The sequence below is a fragment of the Schistocerca gregaria genome, chromosome 2 (genome assembly GCF_023897955.1).
Source record: "Schistocerca gregaria isolate iqSchGreg1 chromosome 2, iqSchGreg1.2, whole genome shotgun sequence".
NCBI lineage: Eukaryota > Metazoa > Arthropoda > Insecta > Orthoptera > Acrididae > Schistocerca > Schistocerca gregaria.
In genome coordinates, this window is record NC_064921.1 from 761,096,029 (window position 1) to 761,114,372 (window position 18,344).

At 43.1% G+C, this 18,344-nt stretch overlaps 1 protein-coding gene across 1 annotated transcript in view; it reads left to right on the top strand.

Annotated features, from left to right (window-relative positions):
- Positions 1-2,061: 2,061 nt before the first annotated feature.
- Positions 2,062-18,344, top strand: part of LOC126335963 (germ cell nuclear acidic protein-like) — a 141,912-nt gene continuing 125,629 nt past the window's right edge. The window contains exons 1-2 of the mRNA XM_049999439.1: positions 2,062-2,065; positions 4,814-4,975. Coding sequence (XP_049855396.1) covers positions 2,062-2,065; positions 4,814-4,975 — 166 coding nt within the window. The remainder of the gene's footprint in view (positions 2,066-4,813; positions 4,976-18,344) is intronic.

The window sequence follows — 18,344 nt, forward strand, 5'->3', positions numbered from 1 at the left end:
CGAGGTTTAGTTGTCAGTGGTGATCGTTGTAAAGTAGTTTACTACCGCTGAATGTCGCGTCTGTAGAAAGAAAGAAAAGGCTGATGGTGCTTTGCTAGGACTGGTGAGCATTCTAATGTATAGCCGGAGTGAGTGTAGGCATATGATAATTTTTTCAGGTGCTGTAGAGATATAAAAGATGTCTGCACTGTTTGTCTAAAATGTGTATATATTGCATTGTAAAGTAAGTACCGTTTATGTTGTGGCCTGACTAGAGAGGGTGACTGTGTGTCCTATCGTGAGGGACGCATAGATTGAGCAGATTGATAACGAGGAGGGTATGAGTGAGAATTCTTAAGTGGAAAATTATATTCCCTATAAATACTGAAGCACAGTCATCAAGAGGAGAGATTATCTGTACATTGATTGGTGTCAGACTGTAGCAGCAGTAGTAATATTTAATTGTAGCTGCAGGGTAAATATGTTCCTGGCATGCAATATTCTTGTGAGTCTGGGATGTATTTGATTATGTGGAGACAATTTTGCAGGTTTAACTGTGAATGAAATTTAGTGATCTGTGCAATATAACGGCTGAAAGCACTAGAAAGAATAGGTGGCTTGTGCTTCGATACTGGTGGCATAAGTAATTCGGCGTGCAAATTCGATAAGAGCAAATGAGAATTCTCCATCGTTTGTGCTGGGATATAGGGGTCTGTACATAGCTGAGGGAACGTTTGTGTATGTTGAAAATTGTAGGGGAAAGACTAGGAGCGCTGGGATGAGTGCATTCGATGTTATTTTCGTAAACAGGTTCTGTTAGGGTAAGAATTTTTGTGCATACAAGACATCAAGAAAGCGTGTGTTAATTATTCTGAGAGGTTGACTTGGTTGTTATTTTTTCACAAAGCCATGTGACGTAAGAATAACATTGAGAACATTTTAGATGTTGAGTCGCCACACGGCACGGCGGGAGCCATATTGGGGCGGGTACATACAGCTGAACGCGGTGGTCAACGCGCCCTGTGCTATTCTGCCTTCAGTGGTAGTGACAAGTGGGGCCTGGAGATGTCTCGCATATGAGACTGGCGTGAGCACGCCTTGGAATGCTATGACCTCAGTATAACCGTGACTGTATAGAGGCATGCAACTTTCACCTGCGTTCTGCGGCCGCAGCTTTTGGCTGTGACGGAGTGCGGTCCTGAACGGACGTCTTTGCTTTTGACAACTGACGGCCGCGTCGACCGCACTCGCGCGGGAACGAGATTCTAGCGTTTGCACCCTGTAAATATGTCTTCGGTCGCGTCCGATTGCGTCACCATCGGCGTCTAGGTAAACACTATTGCGATAACAATCTCTCAGAAATGAAGTATGAAAGGGCTGCGGCCGCTTGCGGGACCCGGGCGGGGGCCTGTGCGTAGTTTGACATGTGTCGGCCGCGCCACATCGCTGGGGCTGCCCGCGCAATCTACTGGACTGGGGTTGGCGGAGGTTCCTTTCGGGCGTTCATTTAATTACTTTGAGAGCAGGTGTGTAGGCTGTGCTATGAGTTATTTGGACAGTCTACGAGTACTGAGCGTGTCTAGACATAAATGTGCTGAATTATTCACGAGGTGTCTGAGTGTCTATCATTAAATTATTTGCGTAAATTAGGAGTTGTTTTTGCGTGTCTGTAGACTATGTATCGTGAGCACAAGTATGAGATGGAGAGTGTTTTGCCTCAATGTGATAAATATATTCGATCTCTAAATAAAATGTTAGAAAGTAAATAGAGTGGACTCCTTCCTTACTCTCCCCAGCAGCCTGGGGCAGCCTGAGTAATTTCAGCATAATTCTCGTCCCTACAGACCACCATCTGGGATTAGGTCATAGGAGGGATGACAGTACGATCTTATGGCAGTAATGTGTACTATGTCAGTTGGACAGTAAATCTCGTGGAGGAGACACTGCCTGCAAAATAAAGACTTGTGTTTAGATCTGTTTTCCCGCCATTTCGCCCCACCATCTTGGATGACGTCATGCACTGTGCACGTTAGTACACGTAAGTGCATGTTAGTGCACGTTAGTACATGTTAGCCTGCCGACATGGGTCAGTAAGAGTGCGTGGTGCTGGGTTGAAGATCGTGGTGGAGACTTTAACTGTTTGGTTCCAAGTCCAGGTGGGTGTGGCATTGGTGAAAATTGATTTCAATTCCTAGGTTCTATGAAGTCGAATCACGTGACTAATACCGTAGCCAATGGGAGTGCAGCATTCTACAGGTGGGGGTTGCTAGATCATGAATGAACACCGTGCTGCTAGTGGGAAGATGTGGAACTTCTCATTTGATCATTGAATATTGAAATTGTAAATTGACTTATTGAATATGATTAAAATTGAAGTGGAATTAAGAACTTAGGTAATTGATAGATGAGCGATGTTTGTGTCACTTGTGTTCAGTTAAATTCGTTAGCATATTTACAGAAGACTGTGTCCGCCGCAAGTATAAAGGTGCGGGCTTGAGGCTGTGATGGAAGCTGTCGCTCGCTCTTGGGCTGCTGACATGGAGAGTGTCCGGTTATAAAGCATACGAGAGAGAGAGAGAGAGAGAGAGAGAGAGAGCAGACGATCTTGTGTCATCACCTGACTTCACGGTAGCGCCCTCTGGTGATTACGATATCAACTAAGTCAGCTGGGCTCTGGAGCTCACGGTGAACACGCTGTGTGCCATCATCTTGAATACCGGTACTTGCGTCATGATCTGATGTCAGGAGAGCGCCCTCTGGTGGCACCGATATGAACTAAGCCAGTTGCGCTCTGGAGCTCATAGTGAACACACTGGGTACAGCCATACTGAATAACGCTACTTGCGTCATCACCTGATGTCACGGTGGATTCCTCAGGTGTCGATGATATGAACTAAGCCAGTTGGAGTCCAGACCAAGTGGAGAACACACCTGCTTGAAATTGGTTAAATAATAAAGACAAGTACTTTTTTCCCGCCATTTTCTTTGCTTAGTAGAGATAACCGAGGAGTGGTGCACTATCCAGCTGGAATTTGAACTTCACGCCATTTTTCTGGGGGAGGGAGAAGGCTTGGAACTTTCCCGTCAAAATTCAAACTTCCCTCCAAAATCCGCGTTCTTGATTCACGTCACAGCCGCCATCTTGGATGATGTCATCGCCGGGATCTTTGATAACGGTACTTTGGAATGGTACCGTCCTTCTCTCAATACTTATCTATTTTAAATGCTTCCTCTACATGATGTGCAAAATTACATTTGTCTAGGAACACACTAGATATCTCGTCACTGTGCTTCTTCTAATATTTACATCGTTTAATTTTGTCTCACGGGTTCTTCCTAGGTTCCATTTCAGCAGTCGTTAAACTGCTTTGTAAGATGCTAGTGACAATTTGACACTTCGACACCATCGTCCAAGACCATGGAGCCCATGGAACATTACATTTGTCTTCCTTAGTTCTTCAGGAGTCACCGCTTACTGTGAACAACACATCATCTGCAAATGCTACCAGTCTGCTCACGTTACCACTGTCATGTAACTTCTGTAATATAGATGTCACTGCTACGCCGAGCGGTTCTAAGCGCTACAGTCTGGAACCGCACGACCGCTACGATCGCAGGTTCGAATCCTGCCTCGGGCATGGATGTGTGTGATGTCTTTAGGTTAGTTAGGTTTAAGTAGTTCTAAGTTCTAGTGGACTGATGACCACAAAAGTTAAGTCCCAAAGTGCTCAGAGCCATATCAATGTTACATCCCAAAACTCTGGACCACTCTCTGATTCCTGCGGATATCTTTACTTTATTGCCTTCATTATTTCCTTTCCTGGGCGTATTAAAGTAGCATGTCTTGCGTGACAGTAGTCTCTCAGGCAGTTATACAGAGCCTCTGGACACTCCAACTCCCTAAGGCGACTGAAGAAGGCGGTCACCATAGGTTGTCGAAAGTGCCCATAATATCGATCATCTTTGCTGCAGCATACGTGGAATGAGTATCTGATCGCCTTATTATTGCCTCGTCGGTTTCCTTGCTTCTTGTAAACCCGTACTGGAGAGGGCTCATTATGCATAGCAGTCTATCACCTTGTAATTTCTTGCATAACAGTTTTTCAGATATCTTGCAGAGAATGTTCAGAAGATAAATTGGTCTGCAGGGTTTACCTTGCCCTTCACTGATAATCAACAACTAGGTGCCGGGACCATTCCTTGCAAGAGACATTCGTTATACAGTTCATGTAAGTAGACAGCTATTTGATAACATAAGGATTATATTAGTACGGCAGGAATCCCATCTGGTCCTAGAGATTTTTTTCTTTTCCAGTCTTAAATTTATTTGTGACTTCTTATTGAGCAAAGGGATACAAAGTTTTATTGTTTCTATAGTCTTCCCATAACATTTTTCGAAACCTATGCTGATCTTCTCTCTCTTCTTCTTCATCGTCAGGAAGCTGTGTTTACATTATCAGGTCATCTAACTGTTGCCAACTTTCTATTACAGTCCCGTCATTGCTTCTGAGTGAGGACGAGACTGTTGGTGACCGTATTTCCTCGCAGGCTGTTTTTTACGCTGTTCCTCAGGGATCGGTTTCTAAGTTAGTCTCCACGAATTGTTTCTATTGTTCCATTATTATTTTCCATAACTCTTATTTAAACATGGTTTAACACCTGTACCTACGCAGTTTTTGGATTCTTTCTTCATGGGTCATGGTGCGCCTATCACAGATTCCTCTCTTTTCTTGTCTCACGTGTTAATGTCTGCAGCGCTTCAGTTGAGATGTCAGGTACTCCTCTAGAAGGACCTCTCCTGACAGGTTTCAAGGCCTCTGTTGTTCTGTTACAGTCACTGTTAGTTCAAGCAATTTAGCATCTGCATCATCACCCAGTCATGGACTTCAGACATTGAAACATCCTTCTCATTTCTTCTCAGTCAGCCTCCTTGATGCTGTGTTTTGGCCTTATGCACAAGTTTTCAGCGGTGACTTGGATTTCCCTTCCAGTGATGGTATGATGTATTATGGTGTGCGCACTCGATGTCATTGCACTCTCAATGTTCCAGGTTTTCACGTGACATATTTCTTAGAGTGAGATCTATGTTTGAGGTTGACCTAAACCTCCCCTTGTAGGTGGGCAGATTGCGAAGTGTATTCTATCCACGTCTCTCAGTCAAATGGCTGTGACACAATATGGATTTCTCATTTGTATCGATAGCGTGCAAAAGAGGCGTAATTCGTCTCAAGAGCATTGTTGAGCACAGAGGTCTGAAGCGAAGTAGACGTTCTAACTTATCTCGAAGGTGTTATATCGGGTTCAGGTCAGTACTCTGTGTGGATGATGATGATGATGGTTGTTTTGTGGGGCGCTCCACTGCTCAGTCATCAGCGCCCATACAAAGTCCCAATTCTCTACACAGTCCAATTTTTACACAGTCCAATCTAGCCACTGTCACGAATGATGATGATGATGATGAAATGATGGGGACAACACAAATATTTTAAAAATTTTAAACTTTTTTTACAAATTTTAAAAAAGTAGATGCCCAAATTACGATCTGGTCGTCTGCAATGTCATTAAAGAAGCAGAGTAAGCTGTGGTTAAATCCAAAGTAACGATAATGAAGTCACATGAGAACGGAGCAAAAATTTACACAAAGCCATCAGGGCAATCTAAGCTTGTACCATGTCATTTAAGTAGCAGTGAAAGCTGTGGTTACGTCCAAAGTAACAACAATGTACTCATACAGTACCATAGTATAAATTAGAATAAACATGTGCAAGCCCTTCTGATAACTGTATCTCCAAACCTTTAAAAAATTAAACCTCGTTTCATTATTTGTGTTCTTTTATTCTCATTCTCTGAACTTTTCCCTTACTGAAAATAGTACGCAGTGCTGTAAAATGTGTTCTTATACTTCTGCATTCAGCATTTTCTTAAGCGTAAAAAGGAGGCCATACTCTAATTGCAAAAACCATTCTGATAATGTAAGTAGTAAGGCTACACCAGATCACTGACCAAGACCCCATTATTCTGCTTTAGTAAACAAACCGGCCAGTTGCGTTAGCGTCCTATGTAAACAAACTGCTCGCTTGAGGTCCTTGTTTTGTTTATTTAGTATTAATTTAATCGGCAATAATAGCCACAATGATTAAAGTTTATGGTCTATAACTGTCATCATAATTATCATAATTGATAGCCAGATGCTAGCCGAGTAGAGCACTCGATTCCATGTTTACTCAGCTGTCCGATAACTATCATCATGAAGATGGTAATTTAACACACAAAAATAGCATCTCTCCTACCCCACTGGTGCTGCATGCCCCTATCTGTCCAGCCACCACCGTCAACCGCTCCTTAGTGCCCCAGCGTCCTGAGAGGGGCATTAGCGTTCTTAGTCTGTACCCCGCTCGAGCAACAGCGTCAACGGTATCAGCAGTAAAATCAGGTGACGTTGCAAGTTTCCGGGATAGCAGCTGCAGCCGTGGTCTACGGGTAGCTTCTTTGATTAGTAATTAAAACGTCCTCGGTCCCGGTTTCGGACCCGTCACCGCTTAAATTTGGAATAAGCAACGGCGGCCGAAGACTTCCGGCATAAGAAGGCACCCTCATTCTATCAATGGCCTTGTCAAAGATGGAGGTGGAACGGACAGAAGTTCAGGGCACTATCTTGCCCTGGGGTTGGGAAACTGCCCCTGAATGCGGTAGAATGAGCAATAATCAACGGCATGAGGATGCAGAAGGCAATGGAAACCACTGCATCCACAGGACATGTAGCCTTTGTTTGAAAAATATCGTAATGATCTCTCCATTGGCAAAAGATTCCGGACTAGTCCCCCATTCAGAGGGGACTGGCAAGGGGGAAGTGACTATTAGAAAAATATTGAATAACCAACGAAAGGATAACATTCTACGAGTTGGAGCGTGGAATGTCAGAACTTTGAACGTGGTAGGGAAGGTAGAAAATCTGTAAAGGGAAATGCTAAGGCTCGGTCTAGATATAGCGGGTTTCAGTGAAGAAAAATGGAAAGAAGCCAAGGATTTCTGGTCAAGTGACGATAGGGTAATATCAGCAACAGTAGGGAGTAGGATACGTCATGAATAGGAAGGTAGGGAAAAAGAGTGAAATATTGTGAACAGTTCACTGATAGGGTTGTTCTCATCAGAACTGACGGCAAACCAACACCGACAATGGTAGTTCAGGTATACATACCGACGTCGCGAGCTGAAGATGGAGAGACAGAGAAACTGTATGAGGATATTGAAAGGGTAATCCAGTATGTAAAGGGATATGAAAATGTAATAGTCATTGGGTTTGGAATGCGATTGTAGGGAAAGGAGCAGAAGAAAGTGTTGTGGGAAATTGTGGAATTGGTACTAGCACTGACAGAGGAGAAAGACTAACTGAGTTTTTAAATAAATTACAGCTAGTAATAGCAAATACTTAGTTCAAGAAGAGGAAGACGTAAAAGGCCGAGAAATATGAGATTTCAGTTACATTACTTGAAGGTTGTCCAGAGATTCCGAAATCAGATACTGGATTGTAAGGCGTGTCCAGGAGCGGATACGGACTCAGATCACAGTTTAGTAGTAATGAAGAGTAGGCTCCAGTTTAAGAGAAGAGCCAGGAGGAATCAATGCGCAAAGAAGAGAAACACGGAAGTACTGAGGAATGAAGAGATACTCTTGAAGTTCTCTGAGGCTATAGATACTGCGATAAGGAATAGCTCAGCAAGCAGTTCAGTTGAAGAGGAAGGGATATCTCTGAAAAGGGGAGAAGTTATAAAGAAAGTCATAGGTACAAAGAAGCTAAATGCTAAGAAAAAACGGGTAACAGAAGAAATACTTTAGTTGATCGATGAAAAAAGGAAGTAAAAAATGTTCAGAGAAATTCGGAATGTAAAAATAGAAGTCACTTAGGAATTAAATAAACAGGAAGTTCAGTGAAGCTAGTGCGAAATGGGTGCATCAAAAATGTGAAGAAATCGAAAAGGAAATTACTGTCAGAAGGACTAACTCAACATATAGGAAGGTCAAAACAACCTTCAGTGAAATTAAAAGCAAGGGTGGTAGCGTTAAGAATGCAACGAAATTCCTCTGGTAAATGCATAGGAGAGCGCAGACAGGTGGAAAGAGAACACTGAAGGCCTCTGGGGAAGTGGCAACAAAACGATTATTCATGTTGATGTGCAGAATGTATGAGTTGGGAGATATAACTCATCACTTACGAAAAAACATTATCCACACAGTCCTGAACAGTGCAAGAGACGACAAGTGCGAGAATTATAGCACAATCAGCTTAACAGTTCATGCATCCAAGTTGCTGACAAGAATAATATACAGAAGGATGGAAAAGAAACTTGAGGATGTGTGGGTGGCTTTAGGGAAGGTAACGGCGCCAGAGAAGCAATTATGACGTTGCGGCTGATGATGGAAGCAAGACAAGGAAAAAATCAAGATACATTCATAAGAGTTGTTGACTTGAAGAAAGCGCTCGACAATGTAAAACGCTGCAAGATGTTGGAAATTCCAAGAAAAATCGAGGTAAGCTATAGGGAAAGACGGGTAATATTTAATATGTAACAGAACCGAGAGAGTACAGTAAGAGTGGAAGACCAAGAACGAAGTGCTCCGATTATAAAAGGATGTAAGACGGGATGTAATATTTCGTCCATACTGTTCAATCTATACATCGAATAAGCAATGACGGAAATCAAACTTAGGTTAAATAGTGGAATTAAAATTCAAGGTGAAAGGATATCAATGATAAGATTTGCTGGTGGCATTGCTATTCTCAGTGAAAGTGAACAAGAGTGGCAGGATCTGCTGAATGGAATGAGGAGTCTAATGAGTACAGAATATGGACTGAGAGTAAATCGAAGAAAGACGGAAGTCATGAGAAGAAGGAGCAATGAGAACAGTGAGAAACTCATCAGAAATGGAGACCACGAAGTAGATGTAGTTAAGGAATTCTGCTACCTAGACAGCAAAATAACCCATGACGGCCGTGGTGGCCAAGCGGTTCTAGGCGCTTCAGTCCGGAACCGCGCGACCGCTACGGTCGCAGGTTCGAATCCTGTCCCGGGCATGGATGTGTGTGATGTCCTCACAGTGCAAGGAAAAGTATAGTATAGTCACACGTTTTTCTTTCAAGAAAATGAAAAAAAGTCGGTATTACTCAGGTTTTTAACATGGTCAAAACTGGAACTTGTTTATGGCTACTTATACTTACAAGTCTCCGTTCGTCTTCCAAAATACTAAAAATACTCCATTACCCCATGTCTAACTTCCTTCCCCACACCCTCCCCTCTACAAGCGCCCTTGCGAGCATGAACTACTATAACAGCTGCTCGTGCTTTGATGAATAAAACATAAGAAAGCTCAAGTCCCGCTGAGTCTATTAACAACGTGATATTTAGTAGGCAGTTTTGATACGATTGTGTCGGTAGCTAAGAGGTTTCATCCTTCCTCATAGACCAGAGAATCTCAGGTTCGAACAGAGGTCGGTCTTCGGAACTTTTCTTTCCATTTGATACTTCTATGTCTGCTGTATTGGCATATTGATAACTATTACAACACTACCTTTTAATCCATACCATATTTTTCGTTTTCCAAGGTATCCTGACTACTGTGGTGTGCAGTGTCCTGTGTGCAAGAACTTTACGCGATGTGAATTATACTATTTCCTTTCGTTTACTGCACAGATGTATGAGCGTTCCGACGTGTCTACTGAGAATGACAGAAAGCGAACTCATTCTCGGAATTAAGTGATAAATAATTTATCAGTGATAAATCATTTTCGCTTGTGCAAACATACTGCGCAGCAGCTAGAACTAGAGAGAGTATGTGCTGAAATCAAGTAAAAGAAACCAGCCACTGAGTCTAATGTGCATGCTATTCTTAACATTAATATTTTATGCTACAGAAAGCTTTCAGATGATAGTTAGCTACTTGTTTAAAACAGATGTAACTACATCTTGCAGACTTGTCCATAAGGTATCAGCCTACATTGACTCGTTGAAAAAAGAATTCATCAAAAATCATGCGGAAGAAAGTGACCCGAGGAAAATCGGTCACGATGTTTATCGAACAGTTTCTTGATATTTCAGGTGCTATTGGCTGTACAGATATCCTCATCAATCCAGATAGTGGTGAAAGTGCGGAGATTCTTAGGAATCGTCACAGGTGGTATTCGTTAAACGTACCAGCAGTAATAAGCTTAATCAAAACTTTTTAAAATGCATACAGAGCACCGCATATAACTTTGGGATGAAAATCTGTCTGCGAAGATATTCCAGTACCAACAAAAAATAAAGTCAACAGGAGTCACAACGCAATGCGTGTGGAATTTACTAACAACGTATTTACATAAAAACATGGGGGAAAGAAATACAATAGAAGAAGAATGGATAGCTTTTAGGGATGAAGTAGCGAAGGCAGCAGAGGATCAAGTAGGTAAAAAGATGAGGGCTGGTAGAAATCCTAGGGTAACAAGAAATATTGAATTTAATTGATGAAAGGAGAAAATATAAAAATGCAGTAAATGAAGCAGGCAAAAAGGAATACAGACGTCTCAAAAATGAGATCGACAGGAAGTGCAAAATGGCTAAGCAGGGATGGCTAGAGGACAAATGTAAGGATGTAGAGGCTTATCTCACTAGGGGTAAGATAGATACTGCCTACAGGAAAATTAAAGAGACCTTTGGAGATAAGCGAACCACTTGTATGAACATCCAGACCTCAGATGGAAACCCAGTTCTAAGCAAAGAAGGGAAAGCAGAAAGGTGGAAGGAGTATATAGACGGTCTATACAAGGGCGATGTACTTCAGGACAATATTATGGAAATGGAAGAGGATGTAGATGAAGACGAAATGGGAGATACGATACTGCGTGAAGAGTTTGACAGAGCACTGAAAGACCTAAGTCGAAACAAGGCCCCGGCAGTAGACAACATTCCATTGTAACTACTGACGGCCTTGGGAGAGCCACTCCTGACAAAACTCTACCATCTGGCGAGCAAGATGTATGAGACAGGCGAAATACCCTCAGACTTCAAGAAGAATGTAATAATTCCAATCCCAAAGAAAGCAGGTGTTGACAGATGTGAAAATTACCAAACTATCAGTTTAATAAGTCACAGCTGCAAAATACTAACACGAATTCTTTACAGACGAATGGAAAAACTAGTAGAAGCCGACCTCGGGGAAGATCAGTTTTGATTCCGTAGAAATGTTGGAACACGTGAGGCAATACTGACCCTACGACTCATCTTAGAAGCTAGATTAAGGAAGGGCAAACCTACGTTTCTAGCATTTGTAGACTTAGAGAAAGCTTTTGACAATGTTGACTGGAATACTCTCTTTCAAATTCTGAAGGTAGCAGGGGTAAAATATAGGGAGCGAAAGGCTATTTACAATTTGTACAGAAACCAGATGGCAGTTATAAGAGTCGAGGGACATGAAAGAGAAGCAGTGGTTGGGAAGGGAGTGAGACAGGGTGGTAGCCTCTCCCCGATGTTATGCTGTCTGTATATTGAGCAAGCAGTAAAAGAAACAAAAGAAAAGTTCGGAGTAGGTATTAAAATCCAGGGAGAAGAAATTAAAACTTTGAGGTTCGCCGATGACATTGTAATTCTGTCAGAGACAGCAAAGGACTTGGAAGAGCAGTTGAATGGAATGGACAGTGTCTTGAAAGGAGGATATAAGTTGAACATCAACAAAAGCAAAACAAGGATAATGGAATGTAGTCGAATTAAGTCGTGAGATGCTGAGGGAATTAGATTAGGAAATGAGACACTTAAAGTAGTAAAGGAGTTTTGCTATTTGAGGAGCAAAATAACTGATGATGGTCGAAGTAGAGAGGATATAAAATGTAGACTGGCAATGGCAAGGAAAGCGTTTCTGAAGAAGAGGAATTTGTTGACATCGAGTATAGATTTAAGTGTCAGGAAGTCGTTTCTGAGAGTATTTGTATGGAATGTAGCCATGTATTGAAGTGAAACATGGACGATAAATAGTTTGGACAAGAAGAGAATAGAAGCTTTCGAAATGTGGAGCTACAGAAGAATGCTGAAGATTAAATGGGTAGATCACATAACTAATGAGGAAGTATTGAATACGATTGGGGAGAAGAGAAGTTTGTGGCACAACTTCACCAGAAGAAGGGATCGGTTGGTAGGACATGTTCTGAGGCATCAAGGGATCACCAATTTAGTATTGGAAGGCAGCGTAGAGGGAGACCAAGAAATGACTACACTAAGCAGATTCAGAAGGATGTGGGTTGCAGTGGGTTCTGGGAGATGAAGAAGCTTGCACAGGATAGATTAGCATGAAGAGCTGCATCAAACCAGTCTCAGGACTGAAGATCACAACAACAACAACAAAATCTAAAATAATATGTGTATTTTATACGTAACAGTTATTTCAGTTTAGGTCCTGAACATTTGTATTTCTGATGTCCCTACTGTTTAGTTTTATCTATTAACTTGTGGTGCCAGAACAATTAACTCTCTTACTACCGTGTAAAATTATTACACAGCGCGTTCGACACGTTTGTTAAATTTATACGTGTATTTGCCTTTATATTTACGCTCCTACAACAATGTTAATCGTCAATGCTGTCACAACTATTTTTCATGTTTTCCAAAACTTATTTAAAAAAACTACATGCATGTCAATCGATAATAGGTTCCAATGTCCTTTGTTATACTTGTATCACCACTGTGTCATCAGTTTATGGCTTGTACTGCATGTCCGTTACCTAACTTTTAGCTGGTGAATGGCCGTTAGCTGCCGGAGGCCAAATAAATAAATTTAATCCGGACTTAGTCATGTTCTAATCCATACACAATTACTCTGGAACATTTACTGAACTGAGAACTACTTAGGGATTTGAAGTGGTCCATTAGTGTAGTCTTTGCTATGAAATATAGCGATGCAGAGTTTGAATTTTGGTGGAAGTGTTTAGCAGAGTGAACATGAAGTGCTGAAGAATGATTACGAATTATACTGTGGTGATTTGGACTTCGGCTTAACTTGAAACACTCTTGAAATAAGCAGTTTACGCTAATAGACTAACAGTTTATTTACACGTTCACAGAGAGATTATTCTTTGACTCTGATTAATTTTTCGCACATATTGTCAAAGTTTCGAATTTTTCCTCGAGACTTGTTCTGATTAGTCATAGTTCAGTGCTACAAATCAGGGCCTATTAACGATAAGTAGAATCGTATTAATTACGGAGATTTGTATTAAAGCCTCGTTTTGTGTGGCTTCTTCCTGGGTCAACGACTATATTTCCAAGCACTCAGGTTTCCTCAGGACAGTCGGTCGAACGAACACCTGCAACCGAAGAACATAAAAGCCTCTAGGATAGAAGAACGCCTCAATGTTCAGTCACAGTCAGTTTGCAAGTTTCCTCAATTGGACGCATTTCTCGTGATTTGCGCGTCCTTAACGTGCCCCGGTAAACCTACCTGTGGAAAGGGACCTAGAGTTTAACGCGGAATCCGCTTCTATATCTTTACATTATTGAAAGGTGAAGGCTGACCAGAATTCCACCCCGCGATCTAAGGGTCTCCAAGCTCCCACTTTATCACCAATCCTGACTGTGCTGCACTGAAAATATCTGCACAACAGTACAGATACCGGCGGTAAGCGCTGTGCGTCTTATCTGGAAACAAACATATTCCATTCACTCACTGTTGACAGCAGAAATGCGCGCATTACCCCCGTACTCGGTACTCGTTTCGCCGTGCTCTTTGCGGGCTGCATGTATTTACACAGGGGGGGGGGGGGGCAGTGTTTGTCTTTAGAATGAGGGCCTGCCCATAGTGACTGTACTGTTTACTAGTCATGTAGACAGACAAGGAACCCTTTGAGTGCCAGGTCGCAAGCTCATGAGCCACAATCCAGGGCAAAATGCCGGCTGCGGTCATCCAGCTATTGAGGAGTGGGGGTAACATGCACTAAAGAAAACAGTAGCAGACGTTGCCACGAGGAGTCTTCTCTGCCAGAGTAAAACAAGGCGCCGGCCGCTGTGGCCGAGCGGCTCTAGGCGCTTCAGTTCGGAACCGCGCTGCTGCAACGGTCGCAAGTTTGAATCCTGCCTTGGGCATAGATGTGTGTGATGTCCTTAGGTTAGTTAGGTTTAAGTAGTTCTATGTCCAGAGGACTGATGACGTCAGATGTTAAGTCCCATAGTGTTTAGAGCCATTTGAACCATTCTTTTTTAACAGGGCAATCCAGGGAGATTTCCACGCCGTCTACAACCAACAGTTTGCTTTTTTGTTGATTTTAATGGAATAGTAAACTAGAGATAATTTGAGTGGCAGTAAACTGTCTGTTGGTGCATGGCTTCAGTAAGTAGGTGGAATTTCATTCGACGACATGACCACTACAATAGTTGTCTGACAGTGTAGAAGAGAGACTGCATCAGCAGGAATGGGAAACAAATATTTTATGTCGTGTTTACAACAGCCCCAAGTTGGCTACTATGCCAAAGTCTACAGCTATGTATTTTAATAATAAAGTCCTTATGTTTTATGTCCTCATTTTACAAAAGAAAAGAGTTCGCAATACAGCTTTACACACTTTGCAGTATGGGTAAGATCACGTTAATCTCTGCCTTGTATAATTTTAAAGCTCCTCGTTAAACGGTTTCATCAACAAAATTGTCCATTTTATTACTTTTATAGAAATGAAATTACGTAATACTTAGTTTATAAGCGTTAATTTGGATTTTAGTGTGACAATACCGATTCATTATCTTTATGAAATGATTGCAAAAAAAAATAGCTCAAATGGCTCTGAGCACTATGGGACTTAACTTCGGAGGCCATCAGTCCGCTAGAACTTAGAACTACTTAAACCTAACTAACCTAAGGACAGTACACACATCTATGCCCGAGGCAGGATTCGAACCTGCCACCGTAGTGGTCGCGCGGTTCCAGACTGTAGCGCCTAGACCCGCTCGGCCACTCCGGTCAGCAAATGATTGTATGCTTAATTTGTAAGTGTTAATTTGAATTTTAGCGTGGCAAGTCCAATTGCGTTTAGCGCCATTTAACCGCCATAGATGTTGAAGACTGGTGCATATGAGAATAATAAATCGTTTAGCGTCAAAACTGGAAACGACATAGTAGTGGAAGAACGAAAGAATTATTCTATCTACACTCCTGGAAATGGAAAAAAGAACACATTGACACCGGTGTGTCAGACTCACCATACTTGCTCCGGACACTGCGAGAGGGCTGTACAAGCAAGGATCACACGCACGGCACAGCGGACACACCAGGAACCGCGGTGTTGGCCGTCGAATGGCGCTAGCTGCGCAGCATTTGTGCACCGCCGCCGTCAGTGTCAGCCAGTTTGCCGTGGCATACGGAGCTCCATCGCAGTCTTTAACACTGGTAGCATGCCGCGACAGCGTGGACGTGAACCGTATGTGCAGTTGACGGACTTTGAGCGAGGCCGTATAGTGGGCATGCGGGAGGCCGGGTGGACGTACCGCCGAATTGCTCAACACGTGGGGCGTGAGGTCTCCACAGTACATCAATGTTGTCGCCAGTGGTCGGCGGAAGGTGCACGTGCCCGTCGACCTGGGACCGGACCGCAGCGACGCACGGATGCACGCCAAGACCGTAGGATCCTACGCAGTGCCGTAGGGGACCGCACCGCCACTTCCCATCAAATTAGGGACACTGTTGCTCCTGGGGTATCGGCGAGGACCATTCGCAACCGTCTCCATGAAGCTGGGCTACGGTCCCGCACACCGTTAGGCCGTCTTCCGCTCACGCCCCAACATCGTGCAGCCCGCCTCCAGTGGTGTCGCGACAGGCGTGAATGGAGGGACGAATGGAGACGTGTCGTCATCAGCGATGAGAGTCGCTTCTGCCTTGGTGCCAATGATGGTCGTATGCGTGTTTGGCGCCGTGCAGGTGAGCGCCACAATCAGGACTGCATACGACCGAGGCACACAGGGCCAACACCCGGCATCATGGTGTGGGGAGCGATCTCCTACACTGGCCGTACACCTCTGGTGATCGTCGAGGGGACACTGAATAGTGCACGGTACATCCAAACCGTCATCGAACCCATCGTTTTACCATTTCTAGACCGGCAAGGGAACTTGCTGTTCCAACAGGACAATGCACGTCCGCATGTATCCCGTGCCACCCAACGTGCTCTAGAAGGTGTAAGTCAACTACCCTGGCCAGCAAGATCTCCGGATCTGTCCCCCATTGAGCATGTTTGGGACTGGATGAAGCGTCGTCTCACGCGGTCTGCACGTCCAGCACGAACGCTGGTCCAACTGAGGCGCCAGGTGGAAATGGCATGGCAAGCCGTTCCACAGGACTACATCCAGCATTTCTACGATCGTCTCCATGGGAGAATAGCAGCTTGAATTGCTGCGAAAGGTGGATATACACTGTACTAGTGCCGACATTGTGCATGCTTTGTTGCCTGTGTCTATGTGCCTGTGGTTCTGTCAGTGTGATCATGTGATGTATCTGACCCCAGGAATGTGTCAATAAAGTTTCCCCTTCCTGGGACAATGAATTCACGGTGTTCTTATTTCAATTTCCAGGAGTGTAGAAAACAAGATTAAGCAAGGCAGCTAGAGCAAGGAAAATAGAAGCAGATTGGCTCCTGCGAAGAAAGGTTTCTTCAGTAAAAGAGCTCTGCTGGTAGCTGGTATTGATGTACAACTGTGAAAGGAGTCTCTGAAAGCTCATGTCTGGAGCAGAGCGTTTCTTAGAAATGAGATGTGGACTTTGGAAACTTAGAGACGGAGGAACAGGTAATATGATTCTATCTAAAAATGTAGAAAATTACGTGGAGTCGTAAAGTACGAAATGATGAAATACTACAAAGAACAGGTGAGAGAAGGACTCTATGATGAGCCTCACCAGAAGAAGTGACAGGTTACTGAGACAGTTGATCCTGCATCCATGAAAGAGCAGTAGTTGCGGCAGACAAAAACCACATCAACCTAGTCGAACGACTGATGAAAAAAAATTCCAGTCATTTCACATGGATCAGTGATACAGACCTTTTGTAATTGACGTTATACCGGTTGCTTGCGCCGGCCGCGGTGGTCTAGCGGTTCTAGGCGCTCAGTCCGGAACCGCGAGACTGCTACGGTCGCAGGTTCGAATCCTGCCTCGGGCATGGATGTATGTGATGTCCTTAAGTTAGTTAGGTTTAAGTAGTTCTAAGTTCTAGGGGACTAATGACCTCAGATGTTAAATCCAATAGTGCTCAGAGCCATTTGAACCATTTGGTTGCTTGCGGGTAGACAAATTAAGTGGTAGCATTTCGTGTATAACGCAAAAAATGCGTTTTTTGTATTTTGGGCTCTATAGGAAAAGGGGAAGGTGTCCCTCTAATCCCTAACCAGAAACACAGACTGCTTTCGTTTACGGATTTTGGATGAGTTATTTATTGTTGACCTCTACGGCCTATCTCAGCTGGATCATTTAAAACACTTAGTTCAATAACTACCGTTAACGAACTAATTTTCATTCCACTGCGAAATATCTATCTTAAGGAACTTGTAACTAAAAAAATCTGGTAAAAATACTCTGGATTTATTAGAAACAAATTATTTAGTCCCATTACAGATAGCCGGCCGCGGTGGTCTCGCGGTTCTAGGCGCTCAACCCGGATCGCGCGACTGCTACGGTCGTAGGTTCGAATCCTGTCTCGGGCATGGATGTGTGTGATGTCCTTAGGTTAGTTAGGTTTAAATATTTCTAAGTTCTAAGGCACTGATGACCACAGATGTTAAGTCCCATAGTGCTCAAAGCCATTTGAACCATTTTTGAACCCATTACAGATAATTTTTGAGATTTGATCGGTTCCTGCCTGAATTCTCATATTTCAGTGCATTGATCGTTTTCACTTTTTTGTTTTTGTTTAGGATACTAAATAGGATCAGGGGTTGCCAAAGAAAATATATGCTGTATAATTGCATATTCACTTCATTTTTCGCCTCTTCACAACTGCTTCTGCTCGCTCAGGTCGATTACATGCATAACCTTTACCGCTATTTCAACCGTTGAATGACAGAATTGTGACTACCTTCTGCAATAATAAGATCTTGAAAGTATTAGTATGTGCTATGATCTCGAGTTTATTTTCACATATAAGCCTCCAACGATCATCCAGAGTACTTTTCAAGTGACTACTACTGTTGATACAAGGAATTTAAATTTTTAATGCCTCTCACGCAATACATGCTTTTCACAACAAATCATCAATTCTCACACAGCTCGTGTGGCACTTTGATGCACAGTTAGTTTACCCTCCCGCAAATTGTGAACGTTTGTTCGAAAAATGGTAGTTTACTTCCAGTTATTTCATGTGAGTAATACCT